Consider the following 21,911-nt stretch of genomic DNA (forward strand, 5'->3'; position numbering starts at 1 on the left):
TAGATTTTAGGAACAAGTTTAAGGAGTCAGTGAATTTATATAGCTTTGAAATCTGCATCATCTGACCTTTCCTAATGAAGAATTTGAACAAGCCACAGCTCAATAAGCTAATTAAGGTCTGGAACCTTGGTAAAAGTTACCGGAGAACTCAAATGTATTGGGGTGCCCAAACTTTCGCATGGTGTTCCTTTTTTCACTCTCTCTAATTGTACATAAAACAAAAATAATACAGAAATCTTGCAGAAAACACTGAAAAGAAATGTGCTGTCTTTTACCTTTATGCCTTTTGGTGATCAGTTCATCTTCTGCTCACTTAACTATTCACAGTAAACAGACATTTTCAGTAAGGGTGCCCAAACTTTTGCATGCCACTGTATATACAGTCAGATTGATAAATACAGTCAAACCAGAAAGTCCGCACACCCCTTTCACCTTCTCCATGTTTTATTACGTTACAGACTTATTCTACAATAGATTAAGTCATTTTTTGTCACAAAATTCTACACAAAATATCCCATAATGACGAAGTGAAAACAGGTTTTTAGACATTTGTGCTAATTTATTAAAAATCAAAATGTAAACTATCATATGTACACAAGTGGGCACACCCTTTGATATGACACCTGCCTATATAAGGTCCCACAGTTGACAGTGCAAACTCCAAGCCATGGGGTCAAAGGAATTATCTGCAGACCTCAGAAACAGGATTGTGTCAAGGCATAGATCTGGAGAAGGGTACAGAAATTTTGCTGCAGCTTTACAGGTCCCAAAGAGCACAGTGGCCACCATCATTTGTAAATGGTAGAAGTTTGAAGCAACCAAGAATCTTCCTAGACCTGGCTGCCTGGCCAAACTGAGTGATCAGGGAAGACAGGCCTTGGCCAGGGAGGTGAGCAGGAACCTGAGGGTCACTCTGACAGAGCTCCAGCGTATCCTTGTGGAGATGGTAGAACCTTTCAGAAGATCAACCATCCAGGCAGCACTCCACAAATCAGGCCTTTATGGTAGAGTGGCCAGACGGAAGCCACTCCTTAGTAAAAGGCACATGACAGCCTGCTTGGAGTTTGCCAAAAGGCACCTAGAGGACTCTCAAACCATGAGAAAAAAGATTCTCTGGTCTGATGAAACCAAAATTGAACTTTTTGGTCTGAATACCAAGCGTCACATCTGGAGGAAACCAGGCACCGCTCATCACCTGGCTAATGCCATCCCTACAGTGAAGCATGGCGGTGGCAGCATCATGATGTGGGGATGTTTTTCAGCAGTGGGAACAGAGCAACTAGTCCTGATAGAGGGAAAGATGAATGCAGCTAAATGCAATGAGATCCTTGAAGAAAACCTGCTCCAGAGCACTCTGGACCTCAGCCTGGGGTGAAGGTTTACCTTCCAACATGACAACGACCCGAAGCACATAGCCAAGAGAACAAAGGAGTGGCTTCAGAGAAAGTCTGTGAATGTCCTTGAGTGGCCCAGCCAGAGCCCAGACCTGAATCCAATTGAACATCTGTGGAAGGAGCTGAAAATGGCTGTGTACTGATGCTCCCCATCCAACCTGACGGAGCTTGCAAGGATGTACCAAGAGGAATGGGCAAAAATGCCCAGAAACAAGTGTGCCAAGCTCGTAGCTTCTTTCCCAAGACACCTTGAAGCTGTAATTGCTGCCAAAGGTGCATCAACCAAGTATTCAACTAAGGGTGTGTACAGATATGTACAGTAACCCCTGAATAACTTTTTTTTTTTTTTGTCAGTAAAATAAAATTGCATATTTTCTAAAAACCTGCTTTCACTTTGTCATTATGGGCTATTTTGTGACAAAAAATGAACTCAATCTATTGTAGATTAAGTCTGTAACGTACTAAAATGTGGAGAAGGTGAAAGGGGTGTGCAGACTTTGCGGCTTGACTGGACCTTGACAAGGTTATTGTTTTTAGCTGTCTACCGCAGTATATTGGACTTGGATTACGTCCAAGTCAGGCAAGCTGTGTAGGAATTACAACACTTCTTACTCCTTTTTTTTGGGGGGGGAACGACCAAAAATTGGACACTTGGCTGCCACTTGGTGTGTCTTATTCCCTCGTTATTTAAAAAAAAATAAGCAGATTAAAGGTGTAGAGTTGATTTCCGCTGTGGAATTTGTAATTGAGGTGAGCTCAAAACCACCAAAGGCCCAGAAAACAACAGAAGAATTGTTTCCCTAGTAAAGAGAAACCCCTTGACAGCATTTGGGCAGATCAAGAACACCCTCCAGGAGGTCGGTGTATCTGTGTCGATGTCAGCAATTAATAGAAGCTTCACTGGAGTAAATACAGAGGGTTTACCTCAAGATGTAAACCATTGGTAAGCCTGAAAAACAGGAAGAAAATAAAAACAAAGCAAAATTCATAGTTTGAAGCAACATGCTTTTAATTAACTGTACCAGAATGATTGGAAGAGAAAAGCATTGTCAAGCGAACGAGCTGTTTATTGTCTGAAGCGTCCAGCTGAGCTGCATTTCACTTGCTGAAGGCAAAACTGAAGCAAACGCCCCAAGAACAAGCAGGAAATGAAGATGGTTGCAGTAAAGGCCTGGCAGAACATGTCTCGTGTTGTCTTAAGGCCAATTTATGCTGACAACGCAGTCCTCACAGATGGCGTCGCAGATGGCGTCTGCGTAGCCCCCCCCCCCCCCCCTTCGCAGACGTTTTGCGCGCACCTCCCAAAAATTGTGACCACCGCAGAAGCCTCGCAGACAGCGTCGCAGACAAGAGGGCTCTGATTGGTCCACTCTACATCCGCTGTACACGCACTTCCGCTTCCCTACTTTCCCGGTTTGTTTTGTTTTCACGACTGCCATTTTTAAAAACACGAGCGAAGATGGAGCAGCACGAAGAGCGGTTGATCGAGGAAGTACGTACATCTATACGACTCCACTTCTAGTCATTATAAGTAATCGGAGGATAAACACTCCACTAACCACACCCACCAACTACTCCTAGCGATTTCGCGACTTCGCGCCCCCTTGCGTTGTGGCAGTGAATAACATCGCGCACGCCTATTACTCCTCGCTCAACGATAAATTACAACTGTCTGCGGAAAGCTATCTGCGAAAGCCTTGTCGCAAGAGCATGCAGAGGCCCTTAGGGTTCCAGACTTCAGGCGGTTATTGACTGCAATGGATTTGCAACCAAGTATTTCAAAACAGCAACTGAATTTTGTTAGGTTACTAATCTTTTTTTTTTGGGTCCCTTAAAGTGCATATCCTGGACCAATTTTTTTTTTAATATGAAAGTATGTCCCTTTACACACTCATCCAGAAGGGTAATTTTGCACAAGGCCATCTGTCTACAGCAGAAAAAAAAAATGTGTCTGGAAAAATCCCATGGGAGTCTGGAGCCAGATTCGTGATGTCACCTGCGGAACCGCCAGCAGGCTGCGAGAGCTTGCACGGTTTCAGTACACAGCCTGTGTAGACCAAGTTTAGCAGCTAGTGATTTTAAGAAGAAACCTTTATTTGTCACATGCACACTTCAAGCACAGTGAAATTCATCCTCTGCATTTAACCCATCTGAAGCAGTGAACACACGCACACACCCAGAGCAGTGGGCAGCCACACTAGAGCACCTGGGGAGCAGTCAGGGGTTCGGTACCTTGCTCAAGGGCACCTCAGCCCAAGGCCGCCCCACGTTAACCTAACTGCATGTTTTTGGACTGTGGGGGAAACCGGAGCACCCGGAGGAAACCCATGCAGACACGGGGAGAACATGCAAACTCCGCACAGAAAGGCCCTCGCCGGCCGCTGGGCTCGAACCCGGACCTTCTTGCTGTGAGGCGACCGTGCTAACCACTACACCACCATGCCGCCCATATTTTATATTGAAATATGGAATTGTCAGCTGAGCGCAATGTGGGAAACGATGAGTACTAATCCCATCAAGATTGGTGTTGCTACACCCTCCTACGATACATCTGTTAACCATTTTAATAATTACACGATAACGTTGAAGAAATTTGCAGAAAACCACCAGGTCGTTTTCTCATAAACAAACCAGCGCTGGCGTAGGATTCAGATGGAGGCGTCCCGCACGCGATGTCACGAAAATCAATGTTTGCCGGGAAATCCAAATGCCAAGTTTTTTTCAGAGGCGGACCAATTCACCTCAAATGGCTTGATTTCAACTGAATTTTTCTGGTATTGCACAAGGTAAAAAAAATTGCACAAAATGCAAAATGTGACAGATATTTGACCAAAGTTTAATATAAAATAGGAGAATTATATTGATCTTGTTCCTGAATTTGCCCGTGATATGCACTTTAAGAAGGTGGGAGCACAAACACGCATTCGGACACCATTTAGCCAATTTGGATGCAAATACCCTTAAAGCTGTACTGCCTTTCAGATTTTTCAAGTGTCGGTCATCAAAAGAATTTTCCCCAACACCCAGTTATTTTTGTTTAGTGGGCCGAAAGCTACTGAATTCGAATCATAGACTTCCAATTTTATTCGTTTTTTTTTTTTTTCCAAAAAATGGAACAGTTAAAGAATTTAGGCCATGTGGCCCTAAATTCTCCGCTATTTTTTCCTGCTTCACCAATGCAAGATACTACGTCATGCTTCACGTGGTGGGCTTTCCCTGTTTGAAACAGGAGAGAAAAATGGAGGACGCGAATGAAACGTGAAAGACCGACTACAGTAACGGAAAGCGAGAAGAAAAGAGGTTACGTTGCGAAGGAAAGGAAACGCAGAACCAGACTAATAAATATCGGCGCTCAGCGAGCACCTCGGTGTGATCAGCTGTTCGTTTAGTGGCAGAATGATGTAACCGTCAGTGCATGGTCAAAGGTAAACCTGTAGATGGCAGTAATGCAACACTGTGGATTCCAGCTGCTGTAAAACCCAAAAGAAGACGACGACGACAGTGTGCGTGCATGTGCAAATGGGTTTCCTCTGTCTGCTTGACTGCGGGAAGCGAGCGATTTCATGCACATTATTTGCTCAGGAATCCCCTTAAATGAAATAACTTCCCAGCCACAGAATGGCCTGATATTTTGTGAGATATTACAGAAATAAACATGTATCACAATGACCAAATTTGAGGGAACTAAATTTCGCCGATTTTATGAAATCGAAAGGCCGCCTACTTTTAAAATCGAGCTGAAATTCTGCATGTTGTGCTCATGTACAGTACTGTGCAAAAGTCTTAGGCACATGTAAAGAAATGCTGTCGGCCAAAAATGGCTTAAAAATAATGAAATGAAATATTTCAACATTAAAAAATGAAACAAAGTCAGTATTTGGTGTGAGACGACCCTTTGCTTTAAAAAAAAAAAAAAATCGCAGTCTCAGGTACAGTGAGTGCAGTTTGATAAGGAAACGAGCTGTAGGTTTTACTGAGCATCTTGCAGAACCAGCCACAGTTCTTCTGGACACTTTGTCACACTCGCTTCTTCATTTTGCCCCAAAACCCAGCAGCCTTCATTATGTGTTTCGTTTTTAATCTGAAAAGTGCTCTCTTATGTAATATGCTACTCAGATACAAACTTTTTTTTTTTTTCTGTAACATTTAATTTTGCGCTGGAAAATGAACGAACGTTTGGACTCTAAAATGTTTTTGTACTGACTTGATAGTGTAGAAGTCATAAAACAGAAATCTATAACAAAGTTTGTATGGGGGGAAAAAATAGGGTGTCTAAGACTTTTTTAATTTCGAATCAAATCTGTTGTGGTAGACCGCTAAAACAAACTTTCATTGTCCAAATATTTATGGATCTGGCGATATAATTCTTGTTTTTCTCTCTGACTGACAGATAAGCTTTTCTTGTTTGAAATGTTTCCTTCTCTGCGTATGATTTCAAGCTCAGTCTGTCACGATCTACTCTTAAGACGGTGTACCAGGGTAAAGGAAAAACGGCGATATCGATCAGCTCTGTCCTGTTGTTGTTGTTCTGTTGTTCCAGACTCCGATGAAGACTTTCTGTCTCTGAAAAAGTCTTCGAAACACAAAGAGAACGGCTGCAGCAAAGACAAGAAAGGCTCGGACTCAAAGGAGACAAAATCGAAGCAGGCGGAAACACCACCTGTTAAATCTCCAAGCACGAAGAAGAACGCCCTCAGTTCGACTCCACCGAAGTCGAGCGCACCCAAACACACCTCTGTGTTCGATTACTTCGGCAACTCGACGGCCAAGAGATCAGATAAGAAGCTGGTGGCCAGTACGAGCACCAAGAGGAAAGAAGTAAGTACAGGGTTTCCCATACATAGATTCCTATCGCCACACAATCAGACTCGCGATTTTGAAAAAAAAAATTCCGTTGCGTATCGTTCCGTTCATTCATAGTGCTCTTTCTTCTCGTTCACGCGCGCGCACCCACACACAGAGAGAGAGAGAGAGAGGCGTGTCCACAGGCCTGCCAGTGCGCATATACCCAGACTGCAAATAGGCCTGTTAGGCTAATTAAAAATAACGCAGCCTTCCCGATTCGCCTTCCGACCCCTTATTTTAAAAGGAAGCCTACGTCGTGCTCGTGATGAGCTTTATCATAGCCTTCTTGGCTTACAGGAAACGGACATCCCTGAGTCAGGCTATAAACCAATTTTGATGCATACAGCAGCAGCTTGACGCGAGGAACCGGCCTTATTGCATTATCCCGTTTATCCCGCTTCAGCAATGACTTCCCTTACGATAGGGCACTGGAGTTTTTTTTTCAGGAAGCCACGCAGAATTAAATCTTCTGATAGGGCATGCAGGCTTTGCACCAATTAGGGTAATGCTTTTTCATTATTGTTAGTTGTCTTGGTGTTACCTTAAGTGGTTTCTTACATCTAATTATGATATTTTATTATTATTTTGTTACATTATACTATTTATTTCGTTTTAGTATTGGTTGAGGTAAGTGTTGAGTTCAATATTTAAAATAAAAACCTCCAGTTTGTTTTTTGCAATTTATTTCTTGAATGTCAACTAAAGAATGATTGAAAGATTGCCAGCAAAAAGGCAAAAAACTAAGGTCAAAACCAGAGATGCACTGATTAACCGGCTGCCGATCGGAATCGGCCGATTTTCACGTGATCGGCCATGACCGGCGACCGGCCGGTCAAAATTAAAATATGCCGATTTTCTGCCGATCAAAACTTGTGTATCACATAGAGATGAAAGTGGAAATACTCGTAATTCGCAACTAAAAAGGCTGCAGCTACACTGGCAGCTTGAACATGCTTTCTAGTGCGATTGTGTTGCGCTTGCGCAGAACAGTGTCAGTCCTGCGCGCCTAACGAGCTCCGGCGCGCACGCCGTTAACAAAAAAAAAATTCACTATATTTGGATATCCAAATATAGTGAATTTTTTTTGTGCCAGATATTGGATGTGAAAAGAAGAAAATGTTTGTGGTTGTGTGAATTTCCCATTACAGGAATTAATACGTTAGCCTATTACCAAACATCTAGTTAGATTTGTACAAAGAGAGAAAGGAAAAAAATGTCTTTTTGTTTGTTTTACGACCTTGGTTGCACTTGATTCCATTGGAAATTACTCTAGAAATACACATTTGACAAAGATGATAGAATGGCTATGGTATAAGTATGACTGGAAATTATTTTTGTATTTTGATACTGAATGAAGAAATGGGTTGTTCTATAAGGCATAAGTTTTCAGATCTAAATAGGCTTATGAAAGTGTGTTCCATAGCAGTTGGCAAATAATATATGAGGGGGAAGTTGTTTTTGTGCCAGATATTGGATGGGAAAAGAAAAAATGTTTGTGTGAATTTCCTATTTCGGGAATTAATATGTTAATACCAAACATGAAGAAAGATTTTACAAAGAACAATGTCTTTTTGTTTGTTTTCAACCTTTGAGGTGTTGAAAATTTATTACTGAAAATCTGGCAGAATGTTCTATTAAAGAAAAGATAAAAAGAAAATAGTCTGTGTGTGTGCTGTGAAGTGGTTTGAAAAAATGAAATCGGAATCGGCCAAAATCGGTATCGGCAGGTCACACTCCATGGAAAATCGGAATCGGCCCAAAAAATTGCAATCTGTGCATCTCTAGTAAAAACTAAACTTTAACTTCAATTTTGGTGAGTAATTTTCATAAATTTAAAAGACAGGTTTTCCACCAACATCAAGCCCAGCAAACTAATGGCCTGCCCTGTAATGTAAAGTTGGGTCGAGGAATGAAACCAAGCAGGGTTCTGGTAAAAATTGTTTTAGCTGTCTTCTCTTAAAGAACTTAAAAGAATTTAGATTGAACTGGATAATCTCAAATGCTTCTTGTAGCTTTAAAATAGTCCCAGCAGGTGACTCTGAAGAAAAATACTGTGTGTTTGAACACCGCCCGCTGTAAACACTTTGCATACACCCCAATGACTGACTCCACCGACCACCACGGCGCACGATTCCCTCATCGGCACAGTGGAGCACCACCTGGTCTGTGGGAAACACTGAAGTACACCAGCAGAGCGACAGCTCGCCCCGTTCAGAGCCGGGGTTAACAGTAGTGTGGTCAGAAACTGAGATTACGGCGAGCCCCTGATCTCAGGAGTCTTTCACTGGTGGACTGCAGTTCAGTTACAGACCCAGGATTTCAGCAGTATGAGATGAGCACTGGAGCAGAATCAATCGGCGTGTGAATAAAACTGGCTGGAGTAGATTCTTTGTTAGAGCTGTTCGCTTGCATTTCATTTATTTATTTACTCGAAGGCAGTTCAGCGTGAAAAGGGAGCGTTTTCACAGACTTGCACAAAAGTCGTGATGTTTAAAAAGTCGACAGGACAATTTTGAAAGATGATCGGACAGGGAAGTACGAGAGTTAAGGGTTGTTTTACAATCAGGGTACAAAGTTTGTGTCACAGGGGTCCAAAATTCAAAATGATTCCAACTGGTTCTTGTACCAGTTTTTAAGTGAAGGACAAGTTAAAGAACAGATTTCAGGTAATTTTTTGACGTGTGTATGGTAGTTTTGTGTAATCTGCTATAAGATGGGAGAAACAAATGAAGTGATTCTCGGAGAGGACATTTTTTTTTGACAATTCAGAATCCACTACTTCCATAGTGCTTTTAAATATAAGGCTGGAAGCTTTGTGTTAGTTGTCTCTAATATTTATGTCCCAATATCTTGACCACATTTTAGGATGAAAATAATCATTTTAGATATGTTATTTTATATTGAAAAATTAGCTGTCTCGGAGAGGACATTTTTTTGACACTAATTTGATCAAAATAGTCTGAAAACTTCCTGGCATTCAACATTAAAACTTAACTATGTTTCCAATGATCTCATCTCATCTCATTATCTCTAGCCGCTTCATCCTTCTACAGGGTCGCAGGCAAGCTGGAGCCTATCCCAGCTGACTACGGGCGAAAGGCGGGGTACACCCTGGACAAGTCGCCAGGTCATCACAGGGCTGACACATAGACACAGACAACCATTCACACTCCCATTCACACCTACGGTCAATTTAGAGTCACCAGTTAACCTAACCTGCATGTCTTTGGACTGTGGGGGAAACCGGAGCACCCGGAGGAAACCCACGCGGACACGGGGAGAACATGCAAACTCCACACAGAAAGGCCCTCGCCGGCCCCGGGGCTCGAACCCAGGACCTTCTTGCTGTGAGGCGACAGCGCTAACCACTACACCACCGTGCCGCCGTTTCCAATGATATGGAACCAGATATTTGTTTTATGGTATAAAGAATGATTTAAGTGCATCCCTGTGGTCAAAATGCACTTTTTCTAAATGACACGAGTAATTTTGCTAAATATGACACATATTGCCATACATTCACCAAAAATAACGTTATCACCAAATTGTTTTTTGCATGGTAAATAGAGCTATCACAGGGCTACAATAAACAACCAAGTTTATTTACACTACGTTCACACTGCAAGGCTTAATGCTCAATTCCGATTTTTTTGTGAAATCCGATTTTTTTGTGAGGTCGTTCACATTAACAAATATATGCGACTTGTATGTGATCCTCAGTATGAACGAAAAGTGACCTAAAAGTGTTCCGCATGCGCATTGCAGGATACGACGACGTCATGCAGTGAGCATGGCCAGTGTTTACGGAAGTAACCTAAAGTTTCCTGTGTATGACAGTAGCCAGCATGGAGTACCTGGCGATGATGCAGTTGTTGTTGCGACGGAGCCAGAACATGCACAATAGCCTGATGTTAAGGAGGAGGTTGAGAAGGAAGAGGGCAAGGGTTTTGGCTCAGGCGTTCTGCGGGGTAGCGACTGCAACCTCCGTTCAGAGGAACATCAAAGCCATGTTGAGAGACCCGCCGCCTACTTCAGCGCAGAATAGTGACGTTTGTGGCTTGTTGATGACGTGTAAGTCGGATGAATGCGACCTGGCGGTTCAGACTGAAGTCGCATATGAAAAGAGCGGATAGGAATCGGAATTAGGACCACATATCCAAACGGCCTGGGTCGGATTTGAAAAAATCGGATCTGTGTCGTTCATATTGTCAATGAAAGATCGGATACAGGTCACATATGGGCGAAAAAATCGGATTTGAGTCACTTCAGCCTGCAGTGTGAACGTAGTGTTAGTCAAGCCTTTTGATATTGAAGATAAGTGTTAAATGTGATTTTTAGCTTGGGTACCCTGATTGTAAAACAACCCTTAAGTAAGTAGGGCTTCATGTTCTGTGCTTCACGTTCAGGACAGATGGCGTGATGATCCATGGTGTGAGTCAGCAAAACATACAGTGGATATAAAAAAAGTTTACACAACCCTGTTAAAATTGCAGGTTTTTCAGATTAAAAAAAAATCTTTTTCTTTCTTTATTGTGATTCAGCAACCAAATAGTGAAAATCGAAAACATTTTAAGGGAAAAAAGAAAACTCAACCACCACCACTGTGAGAATTCTGTTGCAGTACTGTGTGCTTTGCTGTACTCGCAGTGTTTTTGGAGCTGCAATTTAAATCTTGGTCCATTTCAACCTATGAGTGTTGTGTCCCCTCCAGCCTACACGAGAGCCTGAGGAAACGCACAATGATGTGGCCATCGCTAAACAGTTACAGATGGACGAGGACATGGAGGTGAGTTAGACACGCACGTACGATCACATGAACGCTCTCGTCACTATTGATTCATCTTTGTGCAGCAGGCCAGCAGTAAGTACGTGGAGTTGCAGGTTAAGTCTGTGGACCCGTGTGGGATGCGAGTTGTATAAAGTCCAGGTGTAATCATGTCTGTCAGCAGATAAACACACCAAGCTGCTTTCCGTCTCTTCCCTCTTGCACTGTCCAGGTTTCAGCTGCAGATAGAACTCGACTGGCTGCTGCTCAGGGATAGTTCATATTTGCATAAAGTTGAGAGCTTTTTTTTTTTTTTTTTAATTTTTAAAAAATTATTATACCCCCATCCCCACCCTGTCCTAAATGGTTTGATGGATTTTGATGAAACTTTACACAGTTGGAGTATACCACCTGAATATGTGCATGAAGGAAAATAATCCCTAACCTAGGTCTTAAAAATACTTAAAAGTAAATTAAAAATCCCAGGGCTCAACATTAACCTTTAAACCCACTTGTTCTGGGGGGCAAGTGGCGGTTAATTTCGACTTGCCCCCTATTTTGCAAGTACTACTTTTGTTTTTATTTTTATTTTTTTAGGAAAACCATAGAATAGTTGTGAATGGCAACATAAAATGATGATCGCACATTGAGCTGAAGTTTGGTTATTGGTGACTTTTTTTACTTGTGACGGACAATAACAATTTTATCCAAAGTAGTTTTTCCTGCCTTAGTTGATTTTATTTGCATGTCATATGCATGCAGCTGGCGGCACGGTGGTGTAGTGGTTAGCGCTGTCGCCTCACAGCAAGAAGGTCCTGGGTTCGAGCCCCGGGGCCGGCGAGGGCCTTTCTGTGCGGAGTTTGCATGTTCTCCCCGTGTCCGCATGGGTTTCCTCCGGGTGCTCCGGTTTCCCCCACAGTCCAAAGACATGCAGGTTGGGTTAACTGGTGGCTCTAAATTGACCGTAGGTGTGAGTGTGAATGGTTGTCTCTGTCTATGTGTCAGCCCTGTGATGACCTGGCGACTTGTCCAGGGTGTACCCCGCCTTTCGCCCGTAGTCAGCTGGGATAGGCTCCAGCTTGCCTGCGACCCTGTAGAAGGATAAAGCGGCTAGAGATAATGAGATGAGATGAGATGCATGCAGCTGTTGTAAAGTTCAGTGTGTTTGTGTAGAACTCTCTCAGACTGTAGGTTCATTACTCGATAATGCAGAAATCATAAAATAGAAACCTATAACAAAGTTTGTATGAAGAAAACAATAGGGTGCCAAAACTTTTGAACAGTACTGTGTTTGAGAATTTTTTTTTTTGCTATATCATCCACCTTGAAGTTTAAAAAAATAAAAAACCCCGCTCTGCGTCATGACAGACAGGATAATGTTTGAGTTTAAAATGATTGTTTAGTGTGTAGGTTGTGGGTGTTTTATACCAGTGATTCCCAACCACTGTGCCACGGCACATTAGTGTGCTGTGAGAGATCATCAGGTGTACCGTGGGAAATTATCCAATTTCACTTAATTGTTCCGAAAATTATTATTTATTTACTACAAATAATTTGTCTTCGTTCGTCTTTGCCAGCGACATATAGTGACAGGCAGAACAATTAAATACTCTTCCACTAGATGGCAGCAGGTAGCTAATTAACCTGTGTCCACCTATTGCCATTCAAACAATAGAATTAGTAATGCTTCGGGTGTGACGACGGTAATAGCGATGGATAAATATTTGAAAAGAAAAAGTACACAATCCAAACTGGGTCCTGGAGAAAATTCTGACCCAGATGAAGGCCCCAGTATGAGTAGAGGTCAGAAGAAAGCAAAAAAAGTGATTTTCCACAACCTGTCTATGCGAGCTGGGCTTTTCAAGCATTACTGCTATAAAAACTAAAAAAGGAGAGTGACTCAGAGCTGTTGAGGAAGATCTTCGTGTGTGTCTTTCTTCAATTCCTGCGAGTATATCAGCTTTGTGTTCAACTAAACAGGCCCAGGTTTCACACTGAGTAAGTAAATTGTGAGTAAATTGAGACTAGATGATCATTATATTTCATTATATATACTTTTTGTGACATTTTTGTTTGGTGGTGTGCCGTGGGATTTTTCGATTGTAAAATATGTGGCGTGGCTCAAGAAAGGTTGGGAAACACTGTTTTATACAGACCTGGCAACCTGTAACTGAATCACTACAGCCGGTCTGTCATGAAACAGCACTTTTTTTTTTTTTTTTAAAGTAAACCTAGAGGTGTATGATATAACCAAAAAACCTGATGATATATAAATATTTTGCACAGGGCTGTGTTCCTCTGATAACAGAAACAAAGCTCCAGCTCTCTCTGCTCTTAATCTGTTCTGTTCTTTTAGGATTTATCGCTCGTCACTCCTTGTTGAGTTTTTATGCCCGAGTTGTTTGAAACCCGTCTGGGTTTTCTGTGTCGAATAAGGAAGCGACTTCTCCTTGAAGAAAATCAAACACTTTCATGAAGAAGCTAACTCGAATACGAGCAGGAAAAAAATAAAACGATATTCTTAAGCAAACTCTTCCATCCTCACTTCTGACTTTCTGTTTTTGTAAAATACATCTTAAATACAATCGTAAATTTCTCTGGAGTTTTCAGGCTGAGCTCCTCTCTTCGTATTCTTTAACCACTCATTTCCTCGTTGTTCTTGAAGCATTTGCTTCTATTTGTTAACATTTTTCTTGATAGCGGGGAGACAGTAATGCCTTTTATCTATTTCTCTGTTTGAACGAGCAAAAACAGCACAAAAATTAACCATGTTGAAGACAGATTAAGCCTTGCTTGCATGAAAGACGGTGCCTGTCTGACCCCGGCTGTAATTATCACGTGATACATGATGTCATTCACAAAGGGTCTATAAACAGTACATGGAGCATACTACAACAGCAGGTGTATACAAAATAACTTGCAAAGCAATAAATGAAACCGAGACTAAGAAAACACCCAAGACATAATGATGGATACATAGTGAGGGACGCTTTTAGGAACTGAAATAAAGGATCAGAAAGCCTAATTTTTGTGGTGCTAGTTCGTAATATATGCTCATTCCAACTTGCCTGGTCAGGCATGTCGGGGACATATCCCACTTGCCCGAATGCATGTTTCACTTGTCTCGGGCAATCGGGCAGTCCTTAATGTCGAGCCCTGAATCCTTGTCAGAAGTACAAAGGATGAAAAAAGATGCTAAATTCTCACCACTGTCACTAGAAAAGTCAGCTAGCGGATATTTGAAAGTGAATTTCTTGAATATTCCTTCTTTTTTGTTCTCTGATGAAAGATGAAATTGTCCAACAGAGCCATATCACCAGTTTAGTAGAGACCTGGCTAATTCCTTCTGACATTCATCCGGAAATACAAAACTTTAACAGCTTGATCATGTGGGTTGCCAAAGAAAACGAAGAAGTGGCGGATTGCTTCTATATATTCATCAGGACCTATATTTAGTGAAGCAAATGAATGTGAGAGACGCGCCAATTGATTATCAGATGATGACTGTATCACCAGCTGAGGATGGAGCAGTGCGTTTTGTGGTTCTCACACTATACGAATCATCCGAAAACCAGCGTTCAGGATTTTCTTTCTGGAACAGAGAGACTTTTATCCCAGATTCCAGATAGTGTTAAAGCTGTAGTTATGGGAAACTTCAACGTAGACATTTTCACTCAGTACAAAGAAACTCTTGGATCTGTGCAAATATTACGGATTTCGCCACTTGTGCAAGTTTCCCCACACGTAGAAGAGGAACTCTGATTGACCACTTCTACACCAACATTCATTTAGATGTCATCCTGTCAACAATACCCGTGTACTTTTGTCTGCAGCCATACCGTTCAAGTTTTTGCAGTAAATTATGTTGCGTTTTTAAAATAGTGAGTGCATATCAGTAATATTACAAATATTCTTGGTCACATCAGTTGGTTTACACAACAGATGGGAGCATTTCTTATCGAATGGTTTTCAGAAAATTAAGAAGAATATTAATATGTATTGTTTTTCAAAAATCTTTTAATCAACCAATTTCCGTTTCAGAAAGGAAGATGATGGAGCACAGGATTTATAAATCAGTTTGAAATGGCCTTATTCAGTCTTCAAGAAGACACACTGTTTCTTAATGCATCCTTTCTGGGCTTTGCTGTTCCACTCCATGAAATTGTACTAAATGGATGTAGATCCCGTATATTATTGAGATGAATGACTAATAGGAATTTGAATCATGGTGTTGCAGGCGTTTTTTTTTTTTTTAAAGTTCTCATACCGTTCCAGTTGACAAATTTTGTTGCGGGGGTTATTCTATAGTGAGTTCGCTCACAGTTCTAGTTTTTCTATGCAGTGGTTCATGACTCCCAGGATCCACTGCGCAGGAATTTCAGCTTCTTTAGAAAACGATTGCGATCAAACCAGCAGCTTATTTTACGGATGAAATCATCTCTTTATGGATTAACACATTGGTAGTGTATCTGTTTTTACAGTCCTAACATTTGTATATAGTATTGATGTACAGTGTGTGTGTGTGTGTGTGTGTGTTAGTTGGAGAAGCAGATCCATGAAGATGAGGAGTTTGCTCGAACCCTGGCCATGTTTGATGAGGCCCCTGTGCCTAAAAAGGTAACTCAAATGGCTTTTTATTAACATCATGTTTGTGTTTCTTGGAAGTATTTCAGGAAAACATTTTCTCTGTGCTGTCTTTTACTAATTCCACACTTTCAGTGTTTAACCATTTCAATCAATCAGTTAATCAGTCAGTTTATTTCTTCCCTCTAGCAGTAACAACAGCTAGACGCAAAAAATCCAACATACAAAAATACACGTCCATAATCGATAACGGGGAATTATTACATATTATTCTATCCATGTTCACTGGATATGAGCAGTTGCACGTTCTGATTGGCTACTCTACTACTAGGCTATAAGCTCATATATCGTGAAAAACAAAATGGCGGTGCGTGTCATGGCAGATATATCACTTTATCATGTATTTAAAAGGAACAAAAATGGCTAAAAGAATATAGGATCGTCTCTCCACCTCCTCCAATATCTCCTGTTCCACACTCCAGTCCAGTCGGTGGCGCCAAACCGCCAAAAACCCCAAAGAAGAAAAGAAAATGGCGGGGCGTGTTACTGAACCAACTGAGGATGAAATACAAACTCTACTCAAAAACAAAACCCCTAAAAATACCAAAAAAAAAGCAACAAAATATGGAATACAAGTATTTGATGGTAAGAGTGGTTTTTTTTTTTTAATTTAAGAATTATTATTGATAGCATTTTCACAAATTGCTCCAGTCATTTCTCCAGTTTGTTTACATTCTGAGCAGAAATGGTTTTGTTAGACATTTTGTATAGAGGTGTTTTTTTTTTTTTTTTTGTATTTATTGAATTTGCAAAAAATAAAACGAATGTTCTGTTTCTCAAAATCCAGTGAATGTGGATAGAATAAAAGTTATTCCAGGCGGTGTCATCGTACATGCGTATCAGCTCATGTACGACTCGATTTTGTGGAATAACTGAATTATAAATGCAATAAACGGGTAAATTCAAGTCAGGTTACATTAATCTACTTTATATCAATACGTTCAGACTGCAACATGAAACGACCCATATCCGATTTGTTGTGAAATCCGATTTTTTTGTTAGGCCGTTCACATTACCAATTATGAGACTTGTATGCGATCTCCAATATGAACGGAAAACGACCCAAAAGTGTCCCGCATGCGCAAATTGACACATAATAAGCACATCTACGTAATGCGTAAACAAAAAAAAGCGCACTCTTCAAGTTTGCAAGTAAAGCATGGAGATGAGGCGAGACCTGGCGATGTGGTTTTTGTGGCGGCGGCGGAACTCACACAATAATCTGATTAATGTGGGCAGCAGACTAATGAGACCGAAGGTGTCAAATTACTGGAAATTTCCAGAACAATCTTATAATCTTGTAATACAGGATGGTTTAAGTTATAAATCAGTTATAGAAACTGTTTTATTTAATCAGGCTAACAGATCAACATCCAGGTCCCTACCAAATCCACCATTAGCTTGATCAATTCTATAAAAGTCTATTTAAATTCTGAAAACTGTACAAATGTTGTTGTTTTCCACCAAAGAGGCGGGATTAGCCAACGCAGAATAGTGACGTTTGTCTCTTGTTGATGACATGTAGGTCGCATGAATGCGACCTGTCCGGTCAGACTGCAGTCGCATGTGAAAATAACGGATATGCATCGGATTTAGGACCACATATCCAAGCGGCCTGGGTCGCATGTGAAAAAAATCGGATCTGTGTCGTTCAGATTGTCAATGACAAATCGGATACAGGTCGCATATGGACAAAAAAATCGGATATGGGTCGTTTCAGGGTGCAGTCTGAATGTAGTCTATCTTGGTATCAACTTGTGTCCTTACCAGCAAGCATTTTTGGTGGCGGATGGTAAGAAAATCATTAAAGCGCTTGGTTCTAGCCACCACTTCAACTACCCTCAAGTTTCCTGACCTAAAATTATAAGGTTGATGAATTCAGAAGGGGAAATAAGGCACTTTATGAAAGGGACCCCACTGCACTTCATCAACTTCATCCATAATTCCTCTTGTCAATCACTGGGAGTAGGTAATTTAGAAAGCTGTAAGGCTTCTTTATAGCTTGAACTTGGGGAAGTAATATATAAAACCTTTCTTTTGATTCGACTCAATAAAGTCAGAAAGATAAGGCCAAACAAAATAATGTATGTGTTCCCAGTTACCCGACCGACCCTGTAAAAACACTGCGACCCTTCAACTGTTTATGACCACGATAAACAAACTATTTCTCGCGCCCGACCCTACCTGCTTGGCAGCCACCTGGCGAGTCAAACGAGAACTGCTAGGGCATGTCATATAAACCACTCGGTATTTGCCGAAAGACACGAGGCCTGTCAGGAGTAAATTGGCAACCAACACGCACCTCCCTCTACCCCAGCCCTTTCAAACCAACACGGGCACGGCCTGGTAGGACGGTGCCTCGGCCAGTCATTCGCCACCGTGCAAGCGCTGCTCAGCGACTCAAGTTTTGATTTGATCCATGGCTCCAGCCCACCTTTAAACGTTTATAACTCGGACACCGAAGGTCGCAGCAAAGCCAAATTTCGTAGGCATTTCTAGACAGGGGTCACCGTTCGATGCAATCGAATACATAACTGAACAATGCTGCGTATTCTTGCTAGTGTTACAATGATGATTATCTTAGATTTTTAAGTAGAAAAACTGGCCACCCTTGTGTTCATGCCTCGAAGGGTCGGATGTAAATGACCGCTTGCACATGCGCAGTATATTTCATCGATTCTTCGGGTGCCTATAAAATGGAGGTTCGCCTCGGAACAAAAAGCGACACAGTGGACAGAAATGTTTGCTTGTCAAATCAGCCTATTGCAATGCAAAAGATTAAACAACAATTAAAAATATTTCCAAATGAAGAACTATAGAGTAACTACAACATTGTTTCCTACAACAAATCACACAGTTCTGACATTCTGGGATCAGTCGCAAACGTTTAACGAGTATTTTGCAAAAAAAAGTTTTCAAAGGAAACTTCTCACTTTTTCCGACCTACCCTAGAAAATTTGTCGTAAACTTTTGGGATAAACAAATTTTTTTTTCCCTACCTACCTACCTACCTACCCTATTTTGAAAACCCAGGAAACACTTATATTATTTTGTTTGGCCTAATTGGGTACGGCAGCCCAGACCGAGGACGCGTATTCAAGAATGGACCTAATGATTGCACAATAGACCTTAACCAGACCCAAAGGAGGAAGGCCACTCCTCTTAAGCAATCTAATGACAAATAATCTTTTGTTGGCTTTCTTAACAATATAATTACAATGAACATTCCATGAGAGGTCATTAGAAATACACGCCTCGTAACTTATAACTCTGAACTCGTCCCAAAGGCACAGGGCCTATCATTAAAAGACACATAAAAAGACGCTATAATTTCAATTTAACTGTTTGATTAAAACCTCTATACTGGTGAAATCTTTAATAAACCAGATTGTGTGTGTGTGTGTGTGTAGTGATGGTAATTTACAGTATATGTAGCCTTTCCTGAAAGACCCATATCCTTCCTTTAAATGCAATAAACTTTTCAAGGGGAAAATATCATTCTTTACTCTACATGATACAGTACAACTCCACCAAGAACTTGAAGTTAAAGACATTGGCTTAATTTGAACACATTACCATAAACTTAGTCTTGTCCAGTAGCAGTGGCATTCGCTAGGCAGTGATCCAGTTTCTATACAGCTTACGAAGATTCAATTCTAAAATCTTGACGCATGCTAGGTGTTTTTTTTTTTTTTTTTTAATTTCTGTTACCTACATCAAGTTTTCATTGTGGTGACTTGCTGGTTTTTATCCCCCGCTGGCTGAAAGGCCCGAAGTTGGATTATGTCGTGGCGATGTCCATCCGTCCGTCCCGTGAAGGGTGCTCACCTTCTGAGATCAACTCCTCGCAAAATTTTTGTAGGGATGTCACGAAACTTGGCAGGATTCTTTGTTACATGTCGATAGTACGCGTATTGTAATTTTGTTAAATTGAGTCACATTTTACCAGAGTTACAGCCCTTGATTAACAAAATTATAATTTGACAATTTCTTGATTTTTTTTTTTTCTTCTTCTGAAATCAACTCTTCTCACAATTTGTGGAGGAATTTCACACAACTTGGCAAAAAGCATTGTTATATGTCGGTAGTATGCATATTATTTTGTTCAATTCTGTCGCGTTTTACCAGAGTTGTGGCCCTTGATTAACAGCCTTGTACCTAGGGCTGTGCCGATAGACGATGCCATCGTCCATCGACGATGGTGGTCATCCATCACGATGGAGAGCCACCATCGTGATACCACGCCCCCTCCTGTCATAAACATGCATATACGGTATCATCTGGGCCTATTTAACCTAAAAAGTTAGTTTTTTGTTAGTTTAGTTAGTTAGTTTTGTTTAATATATAAATATATTATATAACATATATAAATACATAATTATATAAATTATTATAAAGTAATATCCTATTACCGCTTGTTCACGTAGGCTATGGTGCAGGGACGTGCTAGTGAACATAACATGTGGTTACACAAATACAGTATGCTACTAATAATACATTTCGACTTCATTTTTTAGCCTACACTATACTTTTAATGTAAAATTTGTCATGTTGTTCAAACAAATAGCCACTATTAACAGTCGGGAAATATTGCACCTTATCAAACGGCAGTGAAGCGCGGACTTCGGCAGAAGTCAAATAACTTTAATCTGGTAAACAGGCCTACTTTCAGACTCAAAATGGTCCACTCTAAGCCATAATGTCAAACCAAATGGAAGAATGAAGGTGATTCTGATAAATGTAAAGACAGTTAAAAAAAAAACAATATTAAATCATGATTTTAAAAGCTGGCGCAATAATTCAAACACTAATAAATTGGAAAAATTAGCGCGTTCAAGTGCGCACTAAAGGCCGAAACGCATCTTCAATTGATATGGTGTAAATAAACAATGAGTAATAGCTTAAGTGTAGTTTCTTCTCATAGTTTGAATACTAGTCTTTCAATGTTAGAGCAGATTAATATCTTGCCGTGATCAGTGAGTGCTCGGGGAGGTTCATTTCCACCTGCGCTTTGCGCAGCTCATTTCTCCGAAGCCAGCTGTGCGCAAACGCAGTGTTGACTGCTCGGCAAACTCCAAACGCTCGGTCTGTACTGGCCCTCTGTTGCGCAAGCGAGTTGGTTATGGCCAGGTTCAAATTGTGCCCAAAACAACTTAACCACGGCCATTTCAATTGCCTGATGGCTGTGACAATATTCGCCCCGTTGTTGCAGGCGATCTTTTTCTCCTCTATTTTCCATTCGGCAAGTGTCTCGTGCAATGCGTCTTCTAAATGGTCCGCTGAATGTGTCTCTGGCATGAAACTCGTCTGCAGGCATTTGGACTGCATTGCCCACTCTCGGTCCACATAATGTACGGTAGCTGACATATAGGGCATCATGTTGCAGCTGGACCACATATCCGTTATCAAGGCCAAATATTCCACATCACCTAGCGCTTTTTTTTCCTTTACGTGCCAAAGCCTCGGATGAGTATCTAATACTTTTAATAATAATAATAATAATAATAATAATATATTTAATAACGTAGTATTAAAATCCCCCCCCCGCCCACGATATCATCGTCCATCACGATGTTTGCACTGTAAACATCGTCGATGCCAATTAAGGGGACATCGCACAGCCCTACTTGTACCTTCTCAATTTCATGAAGGCGTGCTCGCCTTCAGACATCAACTCCTCTCACAACTTTTGCACGAATTTCTTGAAGCTTGGCAAAAGGCCTTGTTATATGACGGTAATACACAGATTGCGGTTTAATTTCATTTTTGAAAATTTGACCAGAGTTTTGACCCTTGATTAAATAACTTGGACAATTTCATGAGGGTGTACGTTCTTCTGAAATCAACTCCTCTCACAATTTGTGGAGGAATTTCACCAAACTTGGCAGAAGGCTTTGTTATATGACTGTTATACGCAGATTGAAATTTCGTTTAATTTGGGCAAATTTTACCAGAGTTATGCCCTTGATTATTAACAAACTCGTACTTTGGCAATTTCATCAAGGTGTGCTTGCTTTCTGAAATCAACTTCCCTCATAATTTTTGGAGCAATTTCAATGTTTTTATCCCCCGCTGGCTGAAAGGCCCGAAGGGGGATTATGTCGTGGTGATGTCCGTCCACCTGTCCGTCCCTTGAAGGGTACTCACCTTCTGAAATCAACTCCTATTACAGTTCTTGGAGGAATTTTATGAAACTTGACAGGATTCGTTATATGTCGGTAATACGAATATTGCAGTTTCGTTCAGTTCAGTTGCATTTTACT

The 21,911-nt window shown here is 41.0% G+C and overlaps 1 protein-coding gene across 1 annotated transcript in view; it reads left to right on the top strand.

Annotated features, from left to right (window-relative positions):
* rfc1 (replication factor C (activator 1) 1) overlaps positions 1 to 21,911 on the top strand; it is a 121,225-nt gene that overhangs the window by 18,188 nt on the left and 81,126 nt on the right. The window contains exons 5-7 of the mRNA XM_060916518.1: positions 5,935 to 6,212; positions 10,951 to 11,025; positions 15,544 to 15,621. Of these exons, the coding sequence (XP_060772501.1) occupies positions 5,935 to 6,212; positions 10,951 to 11,025; positions 15,544 to 15,621 (431 nt within the window). The remainder of the gene's footprint in view (positions 1 to 5,934; positions 6,213 to 10,950; positions 11,026 to 15,543; positions 15,622 to 21,911) is intronic.

The sequence above is a fragment of the Neoarius graeffei genome, chromosome 3, assembly GCF_027579695.1.
Source record: "Neoarius graeffei isolate fNeoGra1 chromosome 3, fNeoGra1.pri, whole genome shotgun sequence".
In the NCBI taxonomy this organism is placed as follows: domain Eukaryota; kingdom Metazoa; phylum Chordata; class Actinopteri; order Siluriformes; family Ariidae; genus Neoarius; species Neoarius graeffei.